The sequence below is a fragment of the Typopeltis vanoorti genome, chromosome 8, assembly GCF_054136105.1.
Source record: "Typopeltis vanoorti isolate ZY-2024b chromosome 8, IOZ_Tvanoo_1.0, whole genome shotgun sequence".
Lineage (NCBI taxonomy): Eukaryota > Metazoa > Arthropoda > Arachnida > Uropygi > Thelyphonidae > Typopeltis > Typopeltis vanoorti.
This window is the reverse complement of record NC_143556.1, coordinates 119978823-119997859: the sequence shown is the minus strand read 5'-3', so window position 1 is coordinate 119997859 and position 19037 is coordinate 119978823. Positions and strand designations below refer to the sequence as shown.

Sequence of the window (19037 nt, the reverse complement as noted above, 5' to 3'; positions counted from 1 at the left end):
AACAACCGAGTAGAAATCAATAATCACACACACACACACACACACACACACACACACACACACACACACACACACACACACACACACACACACACACACACACACACACGTATATATATATATTTTTTTCTTACTCGACAATTCACACTAAAATAACTAGAATCGAGATGCAGAAAAAAAGGAACCGAAAAATCAATTTAATTTATAAATAATAATAAACTTGAAAATCAAATGCTCTGTTTATGTGTGATAGAGAAACTGCTCTTACCCATTAACTGATATAAATAGCAGCCGCACATACACACACACACAAAAAAAAAAAAAAACTCTGTTGTCTCAGGAACGTGTATCAAAATGATCGCAAGTTTAATACTCAGCGTTCTGTTTTTTCCTTACAGCGTTCTGGGAAATCATAGGGTGAAGTATTCTTAAGAATATTATGGATTAAATTTATCATATATTTAATCTCTGGATTAAACTGCTAAGTCACTCATTCGTTGGTCAACGCAAGTCAAACATTTACTAGGAGAAAATTTCCAGAGAAGGAGATTGGAATTTAGTAATATTGTTTTGGTATTATTAAAATTATCAAGTTATTTTGAAGCATTATGAATTTTGCTATTTTATTATTATGTCGCTAACATTTCTTCAAATGCGGCACTTTTTACAACAAAACTGGCTAAGTTACGTTGAATATATCTGTTCGCAAATATACTCAAAATCCCTTTGAGCTAATAAAAAATGCTGATGAAACTTCATCAGCATTCTATCTGTTAAATTGCAATACCCCCCCCCCCCGTTAACGGATTATTGTCTTTATGTATTACTTGGAATTTCCTTTAGTGTCCTACGATATTTCACCTTTTTTGCTGCACAATTTATTTATTGCGTCTCTTACCAAAATAATAAAATTTCACATGTACGAAAATAAATAATCAAAACGTTTATTTACATTGGAAATATTATGTCAAATATTAATATTTTAAAAATAACATTTATTGAAATAAATATGACATTTTGCTTTGTTTCCTTGCGAAATAAGATTATATGGGGTGTACATTTCAATTTTCGGATTTTTTTTTTTTTGTGAAATGATATAAAATGGTATTTTTTCAGAGACTCTTCACCTTTGTTTTTTTCTTAAATCTGCAACAGTACAATTACTTTGGAAAAATAACGAATTCAAAAAAACCGAAAGTGCACATATGTTATCTAGCAGTATTTTGTGTGTGTGGTGATAATTTTGGGAGGGAGGGTTAGCCATTAAATACGAATTAAATCTGTTATGAAAATTTTTGAAATAAAATTTCATTTTGACGCATGCACCTACACACGTTTTGAAAGATAAAGTGTAGGGAAAATATCGCTATTTCAAAACTGCCGCATAACATCGCCGAAAATATGTACATAACAGTTCACTTCATAACTGCGGTTTATTTCGATTTGTAGTGAGTGATTAGGGGGAATCTAAGAGAGTTTAAATGCAAAAACCTACAGATTACGTTATAAAAATTATGCATTACATGATATGATTGAAGATTTATGTATGATTCTCTATAAAGCAAAATTTAAAAGTGCGAACCTTCGTGCATCTGCAAACTAACCTTCGAACTAAGATTATGAATAAAAAAGAAAAATTAATTTGTAATAGATGGCGGCTGTATTCATTTTTAGACTCGGATTTTCATGAATTTATAAACTAATTGTTTGACAAAAATAATTTTCTTTAATCAAGTTCTTGGAGAATTTTAAAATGTATTGACGATTAAAATAAGTAGCAAAAAATTGATAATGACATTGATCTTCCAAAGTGATACAATATGAAGTGAAGAAAGTATGAAAGGATTTCTTTTTTTGCGCTGGCATTAAAAACTATAATTACGATAAAAATAAGCAGCAAAAATGAATATAACTCATACGTATTTAGTCTGATATAGCTTAGATTCAACAGATGGACAGAATATTATTCAGGTTTGCTGGACGTGTGTATATACGTATAGCAAAGAAATGCTATGCTTACATATATGAATGTTATGGAATACAGGAGTTCCTGTTCGTTTTATATTCTAAGGAAAGAACAACGTATTTCAAATGGAAGCGGGAGGCCTCACAAATTTTTCAGTGGCCTCTGGTTTTTATATTATGAATTTAATATTTAAAAATAAGTATTTTATTTTGCAAATATAACTACGCTGTTTTTTTATTGTTCTTTGTGAGGAGTAAGGTTTTAAAATGTGGCCCCCATAGAGAGTGAGGCCCACAGCTTGCTCCTCATGCGCCTAATGGTAAATGCTGCCCTGGTGACTTGGGTATATTTTTTTATCAATGCTGACCAGACGTGGTGTAGAATTAGGCCCTAGTTTTTGTTACACTGCGTTGGAAGTCTAAGCATGTTTGCAGCTTCCTTAAATTTCCTTATTTAAGGAAATTTAAGTGGTGTGATTGGTGGTGTGAGGCCGCATTAAGAAATCGTCCTGTGTTTGTGGGTTTTCCATAGATGGAGAAGGATAATTTATTATCTTTTTCATTCACTTCTATTAGGATATCAAGAAAGGGAAGTTTTTATGTTCTTCTTGTTATGAAGTAAATTTTATTTTGTTGTGTATATTATTCAGGTAATATTTGTAAGCAGTTAATTCCTCTTTTTTTCCACGCCATATGATGAAAATATCGTCTACGGTATTATCATAAAAAAACGTTTTCAGTTTTTTATGATAATTGTTTAAAGCATTATTTTCAAAATGTTCCATATATAGGTTTGCTAAAGCTGGGGAGAAAGGGGGGGGGGCCCATAGCCAGTCCTTCGTTTTGTTCCCAAAATTTATTTTGATATATGAAAAAAGTATTTTTATGAAGTGTTTATAAAGTTTATAAAGCTCCAAAGGAAAGAGGTCCTCAAGGAGATTCACTGTTTCATCTCTAGGAACATTTGTAAACAGGATGATTACATCCAAACTTGCTAAGATGTCTAAGATTTTGTAATGTTTTTGAAAGGAGTCAAAGATGCTTTGAGTGGTAGACATGTCTTAACCATGAAGGACGATTTGAGTGATAGTTCTTTCTTTGAGGACTTTAGTGAATTGCCTATTGAAGAATGCAGCTGAAGAACAATCTGCTAATTACTGCTGTAGTCTTATTTTAAAATTTCTTTCTTCGACTTGTTTCTGTTTTTTAACTTCTATCTATATGTCAATGTTTCTAATCACGTTGCTTCATTCTATAGCATTTCTTTGGTGTACTACGAACTAGCTTCTCTCTTTATAAAGGTCTTTCAACTTATTTCTTTTGAAGAAAGTGTGTTCCTTTCCTCATTCCATCATATTCTGTTTCACTGCTTGTCTGAATTTTAATCACATATCCCAATTCCAAGTAACATTATTCCAGTTTGAACAGAGGGGCTGGAATTTGGTTGAAAAGAACAACAAAAAATTTGGTGAAAAATCTCCATGGTCCAGAACGGATTTCTACTTATTCCATGCAGTGGAATTTAAGTAGAACTAGATTATGATCTGACATGTTGATGTCAAGATGTTTTATCTGAATTATCCTATTTATAGTGTATAAACTTGGTATTAATTCGATCAAGACGGTTACTAATACCTTGATTCATGTACATGAAAGCCTGGAGATTAGGATTGTGAATCCACCGTATGTTGAGCATTGTCGGGACATGTTTTTCACTGTGCATATCCCCCCTTTCCACTCCTGGAGTGTCCTAGTTTGTGTAATGTGGGGATTTCAATACACTTCCAGTCTCCAGTTGCTAAGGGCACCATATAAATATGGCTACAATTCTTGGAAGAATTTTCATCTAACTGTTCCATTCGATGTAGTATAAATATTTATATACCCTATTACACACCCACATAATTCCACTCTCAACGTTCTCCCTTCTGTATTGCTTTGGATATCACAGAATAATCAAGGAGGCGGTAGGAAGAATAAATACTCCTACTAACCCTGGTAAATCTTCCGAAGCTCCAATAAATAAGAAGTGGACATCTATCTGTTAAAGTTTTATATCTTTATATCTGCAGAAGTATGGTTATTGGAGAAACAAACCCTGATATTATGGCGAAATATAAGTTTCCTGTTTATTTTGCCAGTGGAATCCTCATACATTTAATGAGGCAATGCAGAAAGGAGATGTTATGATTAGTGAAGTATACACTTGTATGTCATTAACTTCTAGATTTTTAATGAACTTGGTGAGGTCTTCATTCTGTGAAGGAGCAATTGTGTAGCCTGCTTCTTGTAAACTATTTCCAATTTTTTACAGTTTTGTTTTTCATTATCTCAATTACATGCCTATCTTTCTTGATTTGGAAGCTAGTTATTTTTTTCTCATTTAGATGAAAATCCTACTGAGTGAACTTTGAATCAATAAAGTTTATTATTTCTTCTTAATTGTATTACACACCCACAGTATTTCCAGTCTCAATATTCTCCCTTCTGTATCCCTTTGGATATTACAGAATAATTCAAAGAGAGGGAATGGAAGAATAACTACTCCTACTCTAACCCTGGTAAATATTTCGGAGCTCCAATCCTCCTCTTGCTTTATTTTTATTAGCATGAGATGGTAGGTCTTGGTCCATAAACTCTTCTGAGCCTGAAGAGTTTTCATTTGATGATCCACAGCCTCTCCACCTTTACATTTTTTATTACCTCGTTTTATTTTAGATGTAGTTCCTTTTTTAATTTTTGTGTTTATCCTCAATTTTTTTATTAATTCATCTTTCCTTTTTGATTATCTTGTCTACATTTTAAATTCTTTCAGTTGTCTTACTTGTTTTTCTGTTTCTTCTCTGGTTTCTACTTGTAGAACACTTTCATGTTTTTGCATTTCCTTTTTGTACCTGTTTAGTTTTTATACTAAGTTCATTATTGGTAATTTTAACTGATGTTTTATCAATCTGGAAATGTGGTTGCTGCTGATCTGGAGTTTGGGAGCTGATTTCTAGCTGATTTGGTCTCACACATTTTGTGGTTTTACCGAGTATAGTTTGTTTAAAAGCGCCGTCTTTACTAGACCGAATTGGAAGATCCGAGAACCCACGCTTAATTATGCCTCTTTGATATATTCTGTGTTCTACTTGGCTCCACTGGTACTCCCACTCTTTAAGCAAAAGTTCTAAAACGGCAAGTGTTAACGCTGTGTTCAGATCTTTCGAATTTCTGGCAAGGTTCGAGACACTGATTAGCGATATTGTTTTTTTATTTTTGATAACACTCAAATTTCCAGACAAGATGAGATTTCTCTTCTTGGAGTAACCCTGAAATCAGGCCTCTCCTGGCATAAACACATCACAACCATTGCATCCTCAGCTTCTAAAAAGCTAGGATTTCTCTTTCGCTCAAGACGTTACTTCACCTCTAAACAGCTGTTAACCTCATAAAAATCACAAATCCGCATATATATCAAATACTGCTCTCGCATTTGGAGTGGAGTTCCTAAACTCCCCCTTAAAATGCTTGACTAATAGAGGGGAGAGCAATTAGATTGATAAATGACCCATCTCTTACCAACTTACTCCCTCACTTTCATAGAGACGTTGGTCTCTAAATTTGTGTAGTCTATAAATATTTCCATGGAAAATGTTCATTTGAAACAGCATCAATAATTCCCGCACTCAGTACTAAGCCCATTGGAACACGTGCAGCTGCCACCCAACATCCTTTTACAGTACACATTGAAACCCAGAGAACAAATTTCCTTTTCTCCTCCTTCATCCCTGTGCTGTACTGTGGAAGAGTCTTCCCGGAACGCTGGTGTCAGTTTGATGCAGCAGGCCCTGCGGTATCGTCAGTCCATGACTGCTATAAACAAACTCAACGCAGATATTGCTTGAATATTGCTACTTGGAATGTAAGAGGATTGAATAAATGTTGGAAATTGGCTAATGTGATGAGAGAGATGGAGAGATTGGATATAAGTATACTAGGAATAAGTGGAACCTTTTGGAAAGGATCATCAGATTTTGAGTCAAAACTGGCAAGATATATATTATATATACGTCAGGTGGTGAAATATCAAGGAGAGGTGTAGCGTTTATTGTAGAGAAGAAAGCTAATAAAAATTATCCATGTCATCAAAAATCAGATAGCGTAATGGCAATTCTAGTGAAATCTAAGCCTACAGATATGCTGATCATTCAAATATATGCTCCTACAGAACAGAATGGGGAAGCAGAAATAGATAACAGGAATGATGCCGGTCTGGTTGGCCGAGTGGTTAGCGTATCCGCTCTCCAGCCAAAAGGTTGCGGGTTCGAATCTCGCCGTGGGCATGGATGTTTGTGATTGTCTATGAAAATATTAGTGGTGGTGGTGGTGATTGGTGTACATGAACGTAGTTGTAGTTGGTGGATTGAGTGGTGGAGACAGAGAGGTGTGGAGTAGGTGCCCTCCTTTGATGAGTCTTGGAACTCCCTGGAGGTGCTATGTAATAATAATAATTAATAATGAAATAGAATGGTGTATAAAGGACATTAGAGACAACAAATACTCTTTCTTTCTGCTTGAAATACTCTGCCAGGATGTTCAGGTCTGTGTTCAAGGTTGATTCCAATTTGGCAAGGAAGTAAATTGGTGTAGGATCGTTAGGTCATTGATGTACATATATTTGCTTGAGTTGGTATGTGGTAGGTCAGACACGTAGATGTTAAAGAGTAAACGGCTAACCCAGAGTCCTGTGGGAGACTGTTATGGAGAAATCTGGGCCTGTTTTTCCCTCAATACGAACCCGGATCTTTCTGTTGGAGAGAATGTGTTCAAAAAGCTGGAAAGGTTTTGCACCTTACAATATTTCTTAGCTTTAGGAGGAGGCCCTTAAATCCAGCCTGTGTCATAGGCTGATGTTAGGTAAATGAAATTGATTCTAGATTTAAGTTTCTCCTGGAAGCTTGCTTCAATCTGTGTTATCAGGGCCAGGACCTGGTCACAGCAACTTCTTTCGGCCTTAAGCCAGCTTATTCAATCGGGGGTGCTCTTTCTATGAGTGGTGAAATTTGCTATTTTTCTATAATATATTTGCTTGAGCTGGTATGTGGTAGGTCGGACAAGTAGATGTTAAAGAGTAATCGGAGTAAACGATTGTGGAGAAATCTGGGCCTGTTTTTTCCCCAAATATGAACCCGGATCTTTCTGTTGGAGAGAGTGTGTTCAAAAAGCTGGAAAGGTTTTGCACCTTACAATATTTCCTAGCTTTAGGAGGAAGCCCTTAATTCCAGCCTGTGTCATAGGCTGATGTTAGTAAATGAAATTGATTCTAGATTTAAGTTTCTCCCGGAAGCCTGCTTCAATCTGTGTTATCAGGGCCAGGAGCTTGTCACAGCAACTTCTTTAGGCCTTAAGCCAGCTTATTCAATTAGGAGTGCTCTTTCGATGAGTGGTGAAATTCTTTTAAGGATAATTCTCTGAAAGAGTTTAAAGGAAGAGTAATGCAAGAAGATAGGAGGTCGTAGATGTTTGACATCATTTGGATCTTTCCCTGGTTTGGGCACTAATTATTTTGGACCAAATAATTGCGGAATCTTTTGCAATCTTTTGAAACAGAGTCATTGGAAAAATACCATAAAACCCATAAATTTGACTGCATTATATTGAAAATATTTTAATGGCTTGGACAGGTTCAAGTAAAGACTTCGAATATTGCGAAAACTATGTTAACGGTCTCCATCCTAATGCAAAGTTAACACTTGTTCTTGTCTGCAGGATAAAATCTTCAGGACATTACATTTCCTATACATTCTTCAGAAGTCTTTGAGGATGAAAGAGTTAATTTCTTAGTGTACTGAAAACCCATCAATCCTGGTATATTCTTATTCTTACGCTTTATCTCACCAGTAGCCCCTTACAAAAGATAAGCATGATTAAAACAGTAAAGGACACAGACTACATCTCAAACATCATATAAAAAATGAAATCAAGAACGTCATTACATCACTCTTACCCTAGGTCTTAATGGATATGATAAATAAATCTTCATGCAAGACATCGACTATGCCTGGATCAAACAGATCTCACTCATAGTTCCTTCAACTTCTAAAACTCGTCATTTTCTGAAATATAAGGAAAGACTGCTCACATTATACAACTGCTGAGACCAAATAAATCTCAAATGATCCAACCATTCAATGCTGCTCGCACATTTCAGGTACGAGTCATTACTTTTTATACTTTCTTTTATTTGTAAATGTTTGTTGTATAATCGTAATGTTAATTATTTAAACCGACGTTCCTTCACTTCTTATGGGCTCCTTATCCAGATAATGCTACATAAAATATCAAAAGTATTTTACCTGATGCGCTATTTCGTGTGAGATGATCGTAGCGACTCCTAGTTTGTTTGCAGCTGAAGAAATACGAGGATCATAAAGTAGTGCCGTCTCCCGATATGTAATAAGTCCCCAGTTTTCCATCGCACCTGCGCTAAAATCTGGTATAGCAATCATGTCTGTTAAAAGAAAGAGTTCAAATATTTTATTTATCAACATAGTGCTATAATATACAGTACGGATACAAGAACAAATTTTTAAAATGTAATTTTAAAAGGTAATTTTATTCCTGATTTTGAATTAAAACATCGATCTCAATTAAAACTCATATTCACTCTACAGTATGAAAATTTAAGATCCATTGTAAATTCGGTGTAATTATTTTGTTCCGCACTATCAAACTAAAATACATTCGGACAACGCACACATCAGATAGTCATCTATAAATACCGTATATCATATAACCAAGTAAACGATGCTGTAGGTCAAATATTGATACATGATTCACTTGAAGCAACATCTAGAAGCTGAATATATGGTGATTTCATGTAATGGTGATATCATTTCAAATTAATATTCAAGCTGCAATACAGATAATACCCGCTCCCCGAAAAAAAGACTGTGCGATCACTACAATACCAGCTTGAAACGAAAACATTTGACTAATGCAATATTCTTTAATGCATTCAGAGAGGATAATCCTACAATAATTATGGCTTTCTCTATCGCAAAAAGAAATCTTATGCAAGTGAGAAGAAACTATTACGAGGCAATAAACCCATACTGTATATTGAATCAACAAGCAAAGTTTATATTCATTTTATCTTTTTTTTATATCAAGTTGATGCATCGAAATTTACTTTCCCAATACTGCAGTTACTCTCGAAATACTTTTGCAGCCTGGCTATTAGTGAGTCTGGACGCTACATTCATAGGTCTGCGTGGTCTCGCGTCTGGAAATTAATTGTGCTACTGAGGTTATCAAAGACTGTGGAAGTCCATTCGAGTAGACATATTGCAGCATTTTAAAGATGAATGGTCGCAATATGATCGAAGAATACTTGGAAACACTCTGATGTGTATTTACCTGAGTAGAGGATTTCGTTGTTTGGCGAGATTTATATACTAATTCAGTTTTGTTTTCTTTTTTATAGGCAATGGGTTTTTGTCTAGGTTATTCTATAGAATCTAAACTATGAAACAAAAATCTTTCTGTTAGCGTTTCCACAGGATAATCAACATCCCCAGGAAAATCTATTCCGAGGAAGTTGGATGGAACTTTAAGCTGTTATTGAAGTATATCACTTGGATATAATGGCCAAGATGATATTTTTTGTATGGTATTTCTCCAAATAAAAACATATTATATGGAAGACATAGATATACTTTTGCTGTGTGCATGATCTAAGTATTCCATCTTGGGTAGGTTGGTCTCTCTGTGCTCCTACAGTTTGGTGAACTGACTGGAGTGCAGAATTTTCTTCTGATGATGGAACGATGGTTTCTCAGTTCGTGTCGTGTTGATGTTCCTTTGTTGAAAGCTCTGTAAAAATTTTTTTTCTTGGATCTTTTTATTGATTTTGTTGTTTGTTGTTTTGAATCTGTGGACATGAAAACCAAGCCTGAAGGTTTAGTATGTATTCTGTATCCTGAATAGGTTGTTGTTCATGAAAAAAAAATAGCGAACAGACCTCTTTAAAGATGAGTCAAGAAGCTTCACATTTACGAGACGCATTCCTTGTAATTCCAGCGCAAATGTTGACAACATTGGAAGCAAATGGATAAATCATGATTGTAAACAAACAGAATCACATTACGAACGTGTCTGGAGTTGCCTTCACTCATACGTTCGCTCACAGCAAGTGGCAATAATTGTTAGTTTCAGTATTTCTACATTATCCTTTCGTGATTTGAAATGGAGAGTTATTCAAGTTTATTGACTTATCTGCATGCACGTTTATGGATGATATGCAATGATAATGGGCGTGCTAACAGAAATGCATAAGAAGACATTGACTTTATCATAAGACTTTACGCGGTCGTCTGTTGTTTCCACGAAGAGAACTGTAAGGGTGCTTGAAACCGTAAAAATATACTGCGTCTAGTTGCACGAAGTCCATGCACTAGTATTTTGTTCCATGACTAATTCCATGACCTAATTACATGAACTAATTCCATGACCTCCTCATTGACTTCACCTAATTCCTGTAGTTTTTTTGTGAAGCCATTCGAAATCTCGTTGTTCTTTGGTATAGTGGAGAATGTTTTTTTCCCCCAAGTTGTGCGGTTGATCTTGCATAGAAATCGGATTTACTATTATGATTTCCAGAGATTAAAGGAATTTTACCAGTTGATTTTCATCGTCGATTAGTATTCTGTCACTGATTTTTAAAAAAGTATGCAAGTTCCGAATAATACTCTCTTATGCGGTTTTTTCACAGAAAAGGCGATGCTACTCGAGATTACGTTTTCAGTTAACGAAACGACCACATATCGGCCAGTTACAATATACATGGTGTTATTCGGTCAAGATACCAACAGCAGCTGTATATGGGCAGGAATCTTTAGAAAAAGATTACAGGGCCGTATGTGTTAAAAAAAAAACCTTATAGGATCCTTTTACTGGATTGATGCAAAACCTGGTAGAAAACATTTTACATGATGGACATGATGACATTTTCTTGGCATGACTAAGAATTGTGTCATTCATAAATGACAGAGCAGCTCCACCTCATTCGCGAGACCTTAATATATCTTGATCAAAGGTTTTTGAAACTTGGCTTTTCGAATTGTACTGATTACATGCTCTCCTATGACACTTTATACAAATCCTGTGCAATCTTCTTTGAGGATCCATTTGAAATCATTAGTGCTCTCTGTTGAGATGAATATGCATACGCTGCCATCAGCTACCAGTCAGCAACTTTGTAGCAAATGCTGATAGAAATGATAAGCGGTCTCCATGGACGGGTGACTCGCAGTGAAGATATTTTTTACCTTCTGTTGTGAAGTACTTTCAAATTATGTTTCTTTCGATGGTTACTTAGAATATGTGCTTAATTCGTGATACTTTAAGTACTTGCTATATGCATTTCAGTACATCGGTTTTTGTGTGCTACTATTACCAAGGGCTGCATCTGGAAATGCGAAGTTTCAGAACCTATGTTTAATGGTAGATCTTTGTTGATTTAGAAGTATAGAGCAAGTCTTTAAAATTATGACAGCTGTGGGGCTCACATTTCCCACAGTTGCTGATGTTATCGATCACTATAGTCATATGTTCATCATCATCAAATTCCAGCAATGTACCCTCAAGGGGTGCACAGAATATGATAGTACTACATGAAAAATTTATATCATTACTAACTTCCTATCTACAATTTTCCTGCAAATCAGTCTATTACTTATCAAGACTCCAACATGTACCTTCAGATCTTATATTTCTATCTTTTAAGGCACTTTTACTGTATTAATCTACCTAAAACTTGGTCTTCATCTGGGTCATTTTCCTGCCAATCTGGCAGAGAACACTTGTGTTGGTAATCTTTCCTCGCTCATTCTCTTTAAGTGACCACCTGAGATTAGCTCTGCTAACGCATTCCAGGATGAAGAGGAGGGTTCTTTCCCAAGATCATCGTTTTTAATATGACATTACCATTGATGTCATCTGTTCGTGTCTCTAATCTTTCTCAGGACTCTCATATCTCCTGTCTCTAGTTTTTGGTCAACTGTTTTACTTCTGACCCAGCTGTCAGATCCATAAGTTAAAACTGGTTTGAACACTGTCTTGTATACAGCGAATTTAGTGATCCGACTAATTTCTCTCTTTATTCCATATGAATTTTTTCATATGGAATATGAAAATATGAATATGAAGACAACTGTTGACTTACTACCATGGCAGCTATGTTGATTCTGTTGTCTATTTCCATATTTAATTTACAATCTTCACTAAACATCGCGCCTAAGTAGCTGAAATGATTTACTTGTTCCACAGGTTCTCCATTCACAATGCAGTTGACATTTTCAATGCTTCTGCTTCTGTCTTGTTATTGCTGACCTTCATACCATATCTATTACAACAGTTATTCAATTTATTCAGGAAATCTTGCAGACTTGTAGCGATTTATTTAGAAGTATAACATCGTCCGCATAAAGCAGAGCGGATATTAACATCTCCAATTTTGATATCAGGATTAATACCACTTTCCTTCATAATATGATCCACATAGATAATAAATAACAGAGGGGATAATGTACATCCTTGTCCAACACCAGATTTAACATCAAACAATCATCCTGTACTTCCTTCAGTTCTATCTGCTGGCTTACAACTCAAATAAAGACTAAGTATTGCTTAAATGCCCCATTGACACCAGACAACTGTAGCGTTTGGAATAGCTTCTCTCTTGCCACCCTGTCATATGCCTTTTCCAGATCTACAAAACTTAAATACAGATCTTTGTTATATCCCCATGATTTATAAGTGAAGATTTGATTCTGGCAGCCTCTGTTTGGCCTGAATCCGGTTTGTTCTTTCCCAAGCTTTTCTTCCACAATTCTCCTCAACCGTTTCTCAAGTATAGTTGCATAAATCTTATCTTACCAGGAACACTCAGTAGGGAAATACCTCTGTAATTTTCACATTCAGTTTTATTTCCCTTTTTATATATGGGTACTATGAGAGCTCTACTCCAATAATCGGGAATTTGTCCCTCTCTCCAGGCCTTTTGAACTATGCAGTGGAACCACAGTAAGGCTTTTATACCTCCATACTTCAGCATTTCTGGTCGAATATCATCTACTCCTGCTACCTTTCCACATTTCAAGCTTTTGATGGATTTTTTTACTTCAAGTATGGATATGCATTACTGACTGCATGCCTGTTGAGTGTTTTTTTTATCACTGCTGGTTTCATTTAGCAATTTCTCTAACTAATTACTCCATATTTTAAGGATATCATTTTCTCCAGTTTTCATGTCACCTTTATCATATCTAATTGCTTTTACAATATTCTTTTCTCCATTTCTGAGCTTCTGCCACAACCTCCAGAATATCTTGCCACCTTCTTGATATTATTTTCTATGTTCTTACCAAAGTCTTCTCATGTCTTTTGGCAAGCTCGTCTTACACAGTGTTTAGCTTTCTTACATTTGTCTCCGTATTCCCAAAGAGCACTAGCTTACTTATTTGCCATGAACTTTTGATATACTTTCTTCTTTTTCTTCACTGCATTTTTAACTTCATGTGTCCACTTTGATTTTTCTATCTGATTTTAGATTTTTCTATCCTTGCAGACAATCTCACCAGATGCCTCTCTGGCTGAATCAATCAGAGTTTTCTTGAATGCTTGCCACTGAATCTCAAAGGTTTGGTTTGTGTTCTCAAACTCTTTCGTTTTTTCTTCAATAATCTTTGTGTATTTTAGTCTACAGTTCACATCTGAGAGCTGCTCAACTTTTATTCGCTTTAAAACGTTCTTACATGTTATTCGTTTGAAAATGAAATTAATTCAATTTTATCATGCTCAAGACTAATAAGTGATCACTTCCAATTTCAAATCCTCTGTACCCTCAACTGTCCTGCACCAAGGAGAGCATCACTCTCGACAAAAACATAGTCAATGAGACTTTTCTTATTCCTTGCCTCTTCTCTCCAATAACCAGTCCATGCCCTGAGCAGAAATCCAACAGTTATTTGCCATTATTAGCTTTGCTCTTTTCTCCAAATTTTCCCAAAATATTTTTGCATGTCTGACAATCGTTTCCTACTCTTCTATTTAGATCCCCAACAAGGATCAACTTTTCCTTTTTCATTGTGTCAGCTGCTTTCTCTAATGCCTTAAAAAATTCATCCACTTCTACCTTAGTAGAATCATCTGTGGGACCAAAGGCACAAAGTCTCATTGTCCAGTTCCCCATGTTGATATTTGCCCACATCACTCTGCTTGAGACTGACTGCCTGCCATTCTCAAGAAGATTAGCCTCGTATTTATTATTGAATACTATGGCTACTCCTTTTCCTTGAGTGTTATTGCCTGAGTATAACATTTTGTATTTATTGCACAGAAAGACTTCACCAGTTTTTGTCTTTTTTGTTTCAGTCACCACTATTATGTCGATCTGGTATCTAACTCCTCAGATAGATCCATTTCTTCAGACTTCTTATGTTGATAGTACCGATCTTTAACTCTGGTGATGTTGAGTTGGGGTGTGTTTTCAGATTTGTTCCAGTAGCTAACTTTTCGCTGTTGCCTTGGTTTCCTGGCGAAAACAACGGGGACCTTGTTTAACCGGCGACGCCCAAGCCTGCATAAAATTCTGTCATGTTGTACCATCATTTTGTATTTTGTTTTAAGTCAATAAGAATACAATTTGTTTGGCTAAATCCCAAATTTCCAGCTCATCCTCGTTCGTTCAGTATCCAGGTATATACTTAACAGGGTGCACCATGAGAAGGTGAGGATTGGACATTAGGTTAGAAGACCTATCGGTTCTCCGCATTCCTTTAAAGGCTATGTGGAGGTTTCTTCTCAGTTATATAGCATTGATCCTCAAGCACTCCCCTCCCAAGTTGTTATTTTTCTTTTACAACTTGGGGGGGTGCTTTTATTCAAAGATCTCCTACATCACAAATAACAAAAAGGGAACAGGGATGAAGAAAAAGCTGTTTGCAGAATGTAAAACAAACACTTTTTTGAAGTTGTTACAGAGCTCAGATATGGAAATCTCATTATTAAATTACGTTACTACAAATTTCGTAGTACTTACAATTCAAAAATAAACAAAGTCCCCCTCCCTGCAGATTTCTCTTGTGGGATAAAACAAAATTGTCTTCTCTGTTTGAACGCTATTCATTGGGTCATTCTTTAAAAGAATAAAAATAAGTTATACAACACCATACTCACTAGATGAATACCACATAGTAAATCATATCTAAGGGTCAGTCTAGAATTTTCCAATCATAATACATAATTGAAGAGGAAATGAATGCATTCCACAAATCATATGAGTACCTTGTCTATGTGCCAACGTTTGGTGCAAAAATAAATGGATTTTTCCTTAGTCCTTTTCCACTCTATTTTGAGAGGCAAATTGGAAACTACCATTGATATTCTAATCGAATATAGCTGGTGAAAGACAGAACAAAAGAAATTAAGCAATCCAGCTCAACAAACTACTTCTTATAAGTAACAGTTCAATGAAACAACAGGCAAGAAGTCTTTTTCACTCAGAAGAAGAGCTAATAATCAATCCTTCTAAGGTGCTCTAGCTTACCCTCAAATTGCTAATTTAGCTTTTGAAGACTCTCCATCATAAAATCACGTCTATTCTTTGGAAGAAAACCAATGTATAACATATTCAGCATTCTCAACTTATAACTTATAACTATATTATCCTTATAACTTATAACTATACTTATAACCATCCTACAAATAACCCCTGCATTGTATGACAACTGTCTATACGGTTATGCAAATTTTGTAGCTTATAAAAAGAAATATGCACTTTGTTCAGAAATTTAAAACGATGAGTGCGGGAAAATAGTGTAAACGCCACTTAAAAGACTATGATACTGGAATTCAATTGGGGAGATTATCTTCAGATTGTAATCTGGTGAAGAAATTAAGATAGATCCAGAGAGGAAACAGATCTGAAAATAGGCCTGAGGTATTGAATGACCACAGCAGTTAACTCATCTGATCTGCAGACTATAGACGGTGTGTATCTGGAGAAACGTGCCGTATAATCTCTAATTCTGGAGAAACGTGCCCTATAACCTCTAATGGAATTGGATAACACACACACACACACACACACACACACACACACACACACACACACACACACACACACACACACACACACACACACACACACACACACACACACACACACACACACACACACACACACACACACACACACACACACACACACACACACACACACACACACACACACACACACACACACCTTGATTTCGAGAGATCATTTCGATCTCTAGAAATCAAGGAGAGTGAAGTGCATGGAAGGAGACTGTGGCACTCGCTGCAGTGCTCTTCTTTGATTACTGCTGATCAAGGAGAGGGAACAATGAAATCTTAAAAATATTAGCCTTCAGAGTCCTCGGAACCTGCACTGCATCTAGAATAATAGTAGTTATACCAACGTTATTCGAACAAAATGTTTACAACTAAAAAACAATAAAAATCTTGGTAAAACTTAAAAGATCAACCGATCATTATTCTCTAGTACAGTATATATATAACCACTACATCACTCCATAGAGTTACTTCTGTCGAGACTTATATGCAACATATTTAAATATCATGTGTCATTACTACAGGGATAGGTGATGTGGAAATCGTCAAACCACGCATATCGGATTTCGTCAATAAATCAGCAAGATAGCATATATATTTGTGACCTGAGAAAGCTCATTAATCAAGTGGACAGTTGTAGCCGAGCATTAATAAACGTTCCTTGAACAAACAAACTAAAATATGTCGATGAAAAACAGTCTCAGCAGATGCCGTTGGAGAAGAGAATTTCAGCCTACTTGACAGCAAAACTTTCCAGCAGTCGTTCTTTCAGATTTAGTTTTCTTCTTTTCTTTAATATAAATAAATTTAAGACACGATAGACATTTGTTATATTTCCACTAGGAATGAAAACACTTCCCGCCAAAACCATCAATTATCGTTTTGGCCGGACTAGTATGAAATAAGCCTGAACTAGTATAAAAATAATATAACGCACATACATTAACTACAAAACGTACTTGTACATATTTTCTTTATAGTACTGAATTTTTTGGTCCTAATACTACTCATACTGGCCACTAAATTAAAATCCTTTATGCAGTTGTGAGTAACAGCATTTACACAGTGTATATGCAAAATACTTGGTCATATGCATCACCACGTGTAACCATTTACGAATGCTGCTGGTCAGTAATCAAGATGATCACAATGGGAAAAACAAATGATCTTTTTGAATTCGATAAATGGCTTATTGTGAATACCCGTCTGACTGGAGCCGCTATTTTGAAAGCAGCAGAGTGACTGCTTTCTCAATAGGTGAGATATCCCTTGTGTTTAATCAGTGAAAAACTAACCCACATTGCTTGTTCAAGAGGCGTAAATGTGGTCCGAATACAGGCTGTTAGAAACGAAATCTTCGTGTCTGAGAATGCTTGCACAACAAATAGAACTTCCTATCCTATGTGCAGCAATTGACCGAAACATTTAATGAAAGCCATTCTTGACTCATATCTCACCGAACTATGCGTAAGGAATTGAAGGGGAATTGGAAGTCGCATTCCGTATTGACAGTCGCATGCCTATACGCAAATCACTAGTTTCTGCGAAGAACCGGAAAGTTCCTCTACAGTGGTGCCAGGAACACCGTGATCGGACGCTGGAAAAAGTCATGATCTCCGACGAGACTCGGTACACATTGTTCTGTACCGATGGTAGGCAAAGAGTTTGTCGAGTCCCCTGAAGCAATGAACCCAGCTTGCCTTGTAAACAGAACTCAAGTTTGTGGAGGTAGTGTCATGGTGTGAGGCATTTTCTGTTGGTACGGAACAGATAACGTTATATTGCTGGAAGGTCCGGTGTTCTTTAGTGAATATCTGAACAATGTTGCCAGTCAAGTCCATCCTGAAGTGTTGACCGTTTATCCAACAGTTGCGGGTGTTTCATACACGACAATGCTACCGTACATCGTGCAAGAATTGTTCAGCAGTTCAGCGAGCACGACGGCAATTTCCTCTATATTCCCTGGCCACCAAACTCGAATATTTACCTCATTGAGAATGTATGGGACATGTTAGAAAACCAGATCTGGGGAGGAAAGTCTCCTTCCATCAAATATGAACAAGTTAAAGAACTGTCTGATGAACGCCTGGTATATCGTAGAAGCACATGCAACCCAACAGCTTGTGAAGTCTATGCGAAACCGCATATGTGCTCTAATTCGGACTAAAGGAGGTCCAACACAGAATTGAATAAAAGTTTCTAATTCAGTGGCCAGTATGTGTGGATTACTCTAGTTTTTATTTCTCGGTTTTTTTTCAATGTACTTAATTGTACTTCAATAAACTTCATATGTAGAAGGCTCTGCATATGAAGTTTTGCTGCCATATATATAAACATGATATGCTACGTTTAAAATATACGTTCTTCTAGGAATATATTCAACATTTTTTTTTTTTTTTGTTTACTTTCGAGGCAAATCATTGAAACAATATAACCTATAATAGCAGTCTTCGATAAGCAATGTTTCAAGTATCTGAGTTTTTTGGAACTTACTACTGGAGAAAGTTTAAATTATTTGTACCAGTGTGGTACTGTGACCAGTAACTAATTAATTAAATATTTTACTCCATAAATGACTTTACTACAATCACCACCAAAATGTCTACGCGAAACTTTGCTTACGATAGTACACTTCACTAACCTACTCATTCGACAAGCCATTCATTTCTCAAAAATCTCCTGCTTCAAGATAATATTTAATCATCGTCTTAAACACTGATCTCTATAACTTCCTTCAGTGAGACAAGAATAACATCGTCACCTTTAATGCTACCAAAATACAATATTTTTCTATTTTTCTTGCAAAAAAGGGATCTAAGCTTATCCACCTTTACCCTTAGAAGATATATTCTTAGAATATTAGAATGGCATCTTTAAAATACCATTCGTATGTGTATCAGCTGAGACTGCATTTCGAATGATATAAGAAACGT

General features: G+C 35.8%; 1 protein-coding gene across 1 annotated transcript in view; it reads right to left on the bottom strand.

Moving 5' to 3' along the window:
• superdeath (Suppressor of ER stress-induced death) overlaps positions 1-19037 on the bottom strand; it is a 503396-nt gene that overhangs the window by 303255 nt on the left and 181104 nt on the right. Inside the window, exon 5 of the mRNA XM_090396917.1 lies at positions 8304-8458. Coding sequence (XP_090253043.1) covers positions 8304-8458 — 155 coding nt within the window. The remainder of the gene's footprint in view (positions 1-8303; positions 8459-19037) is intronic.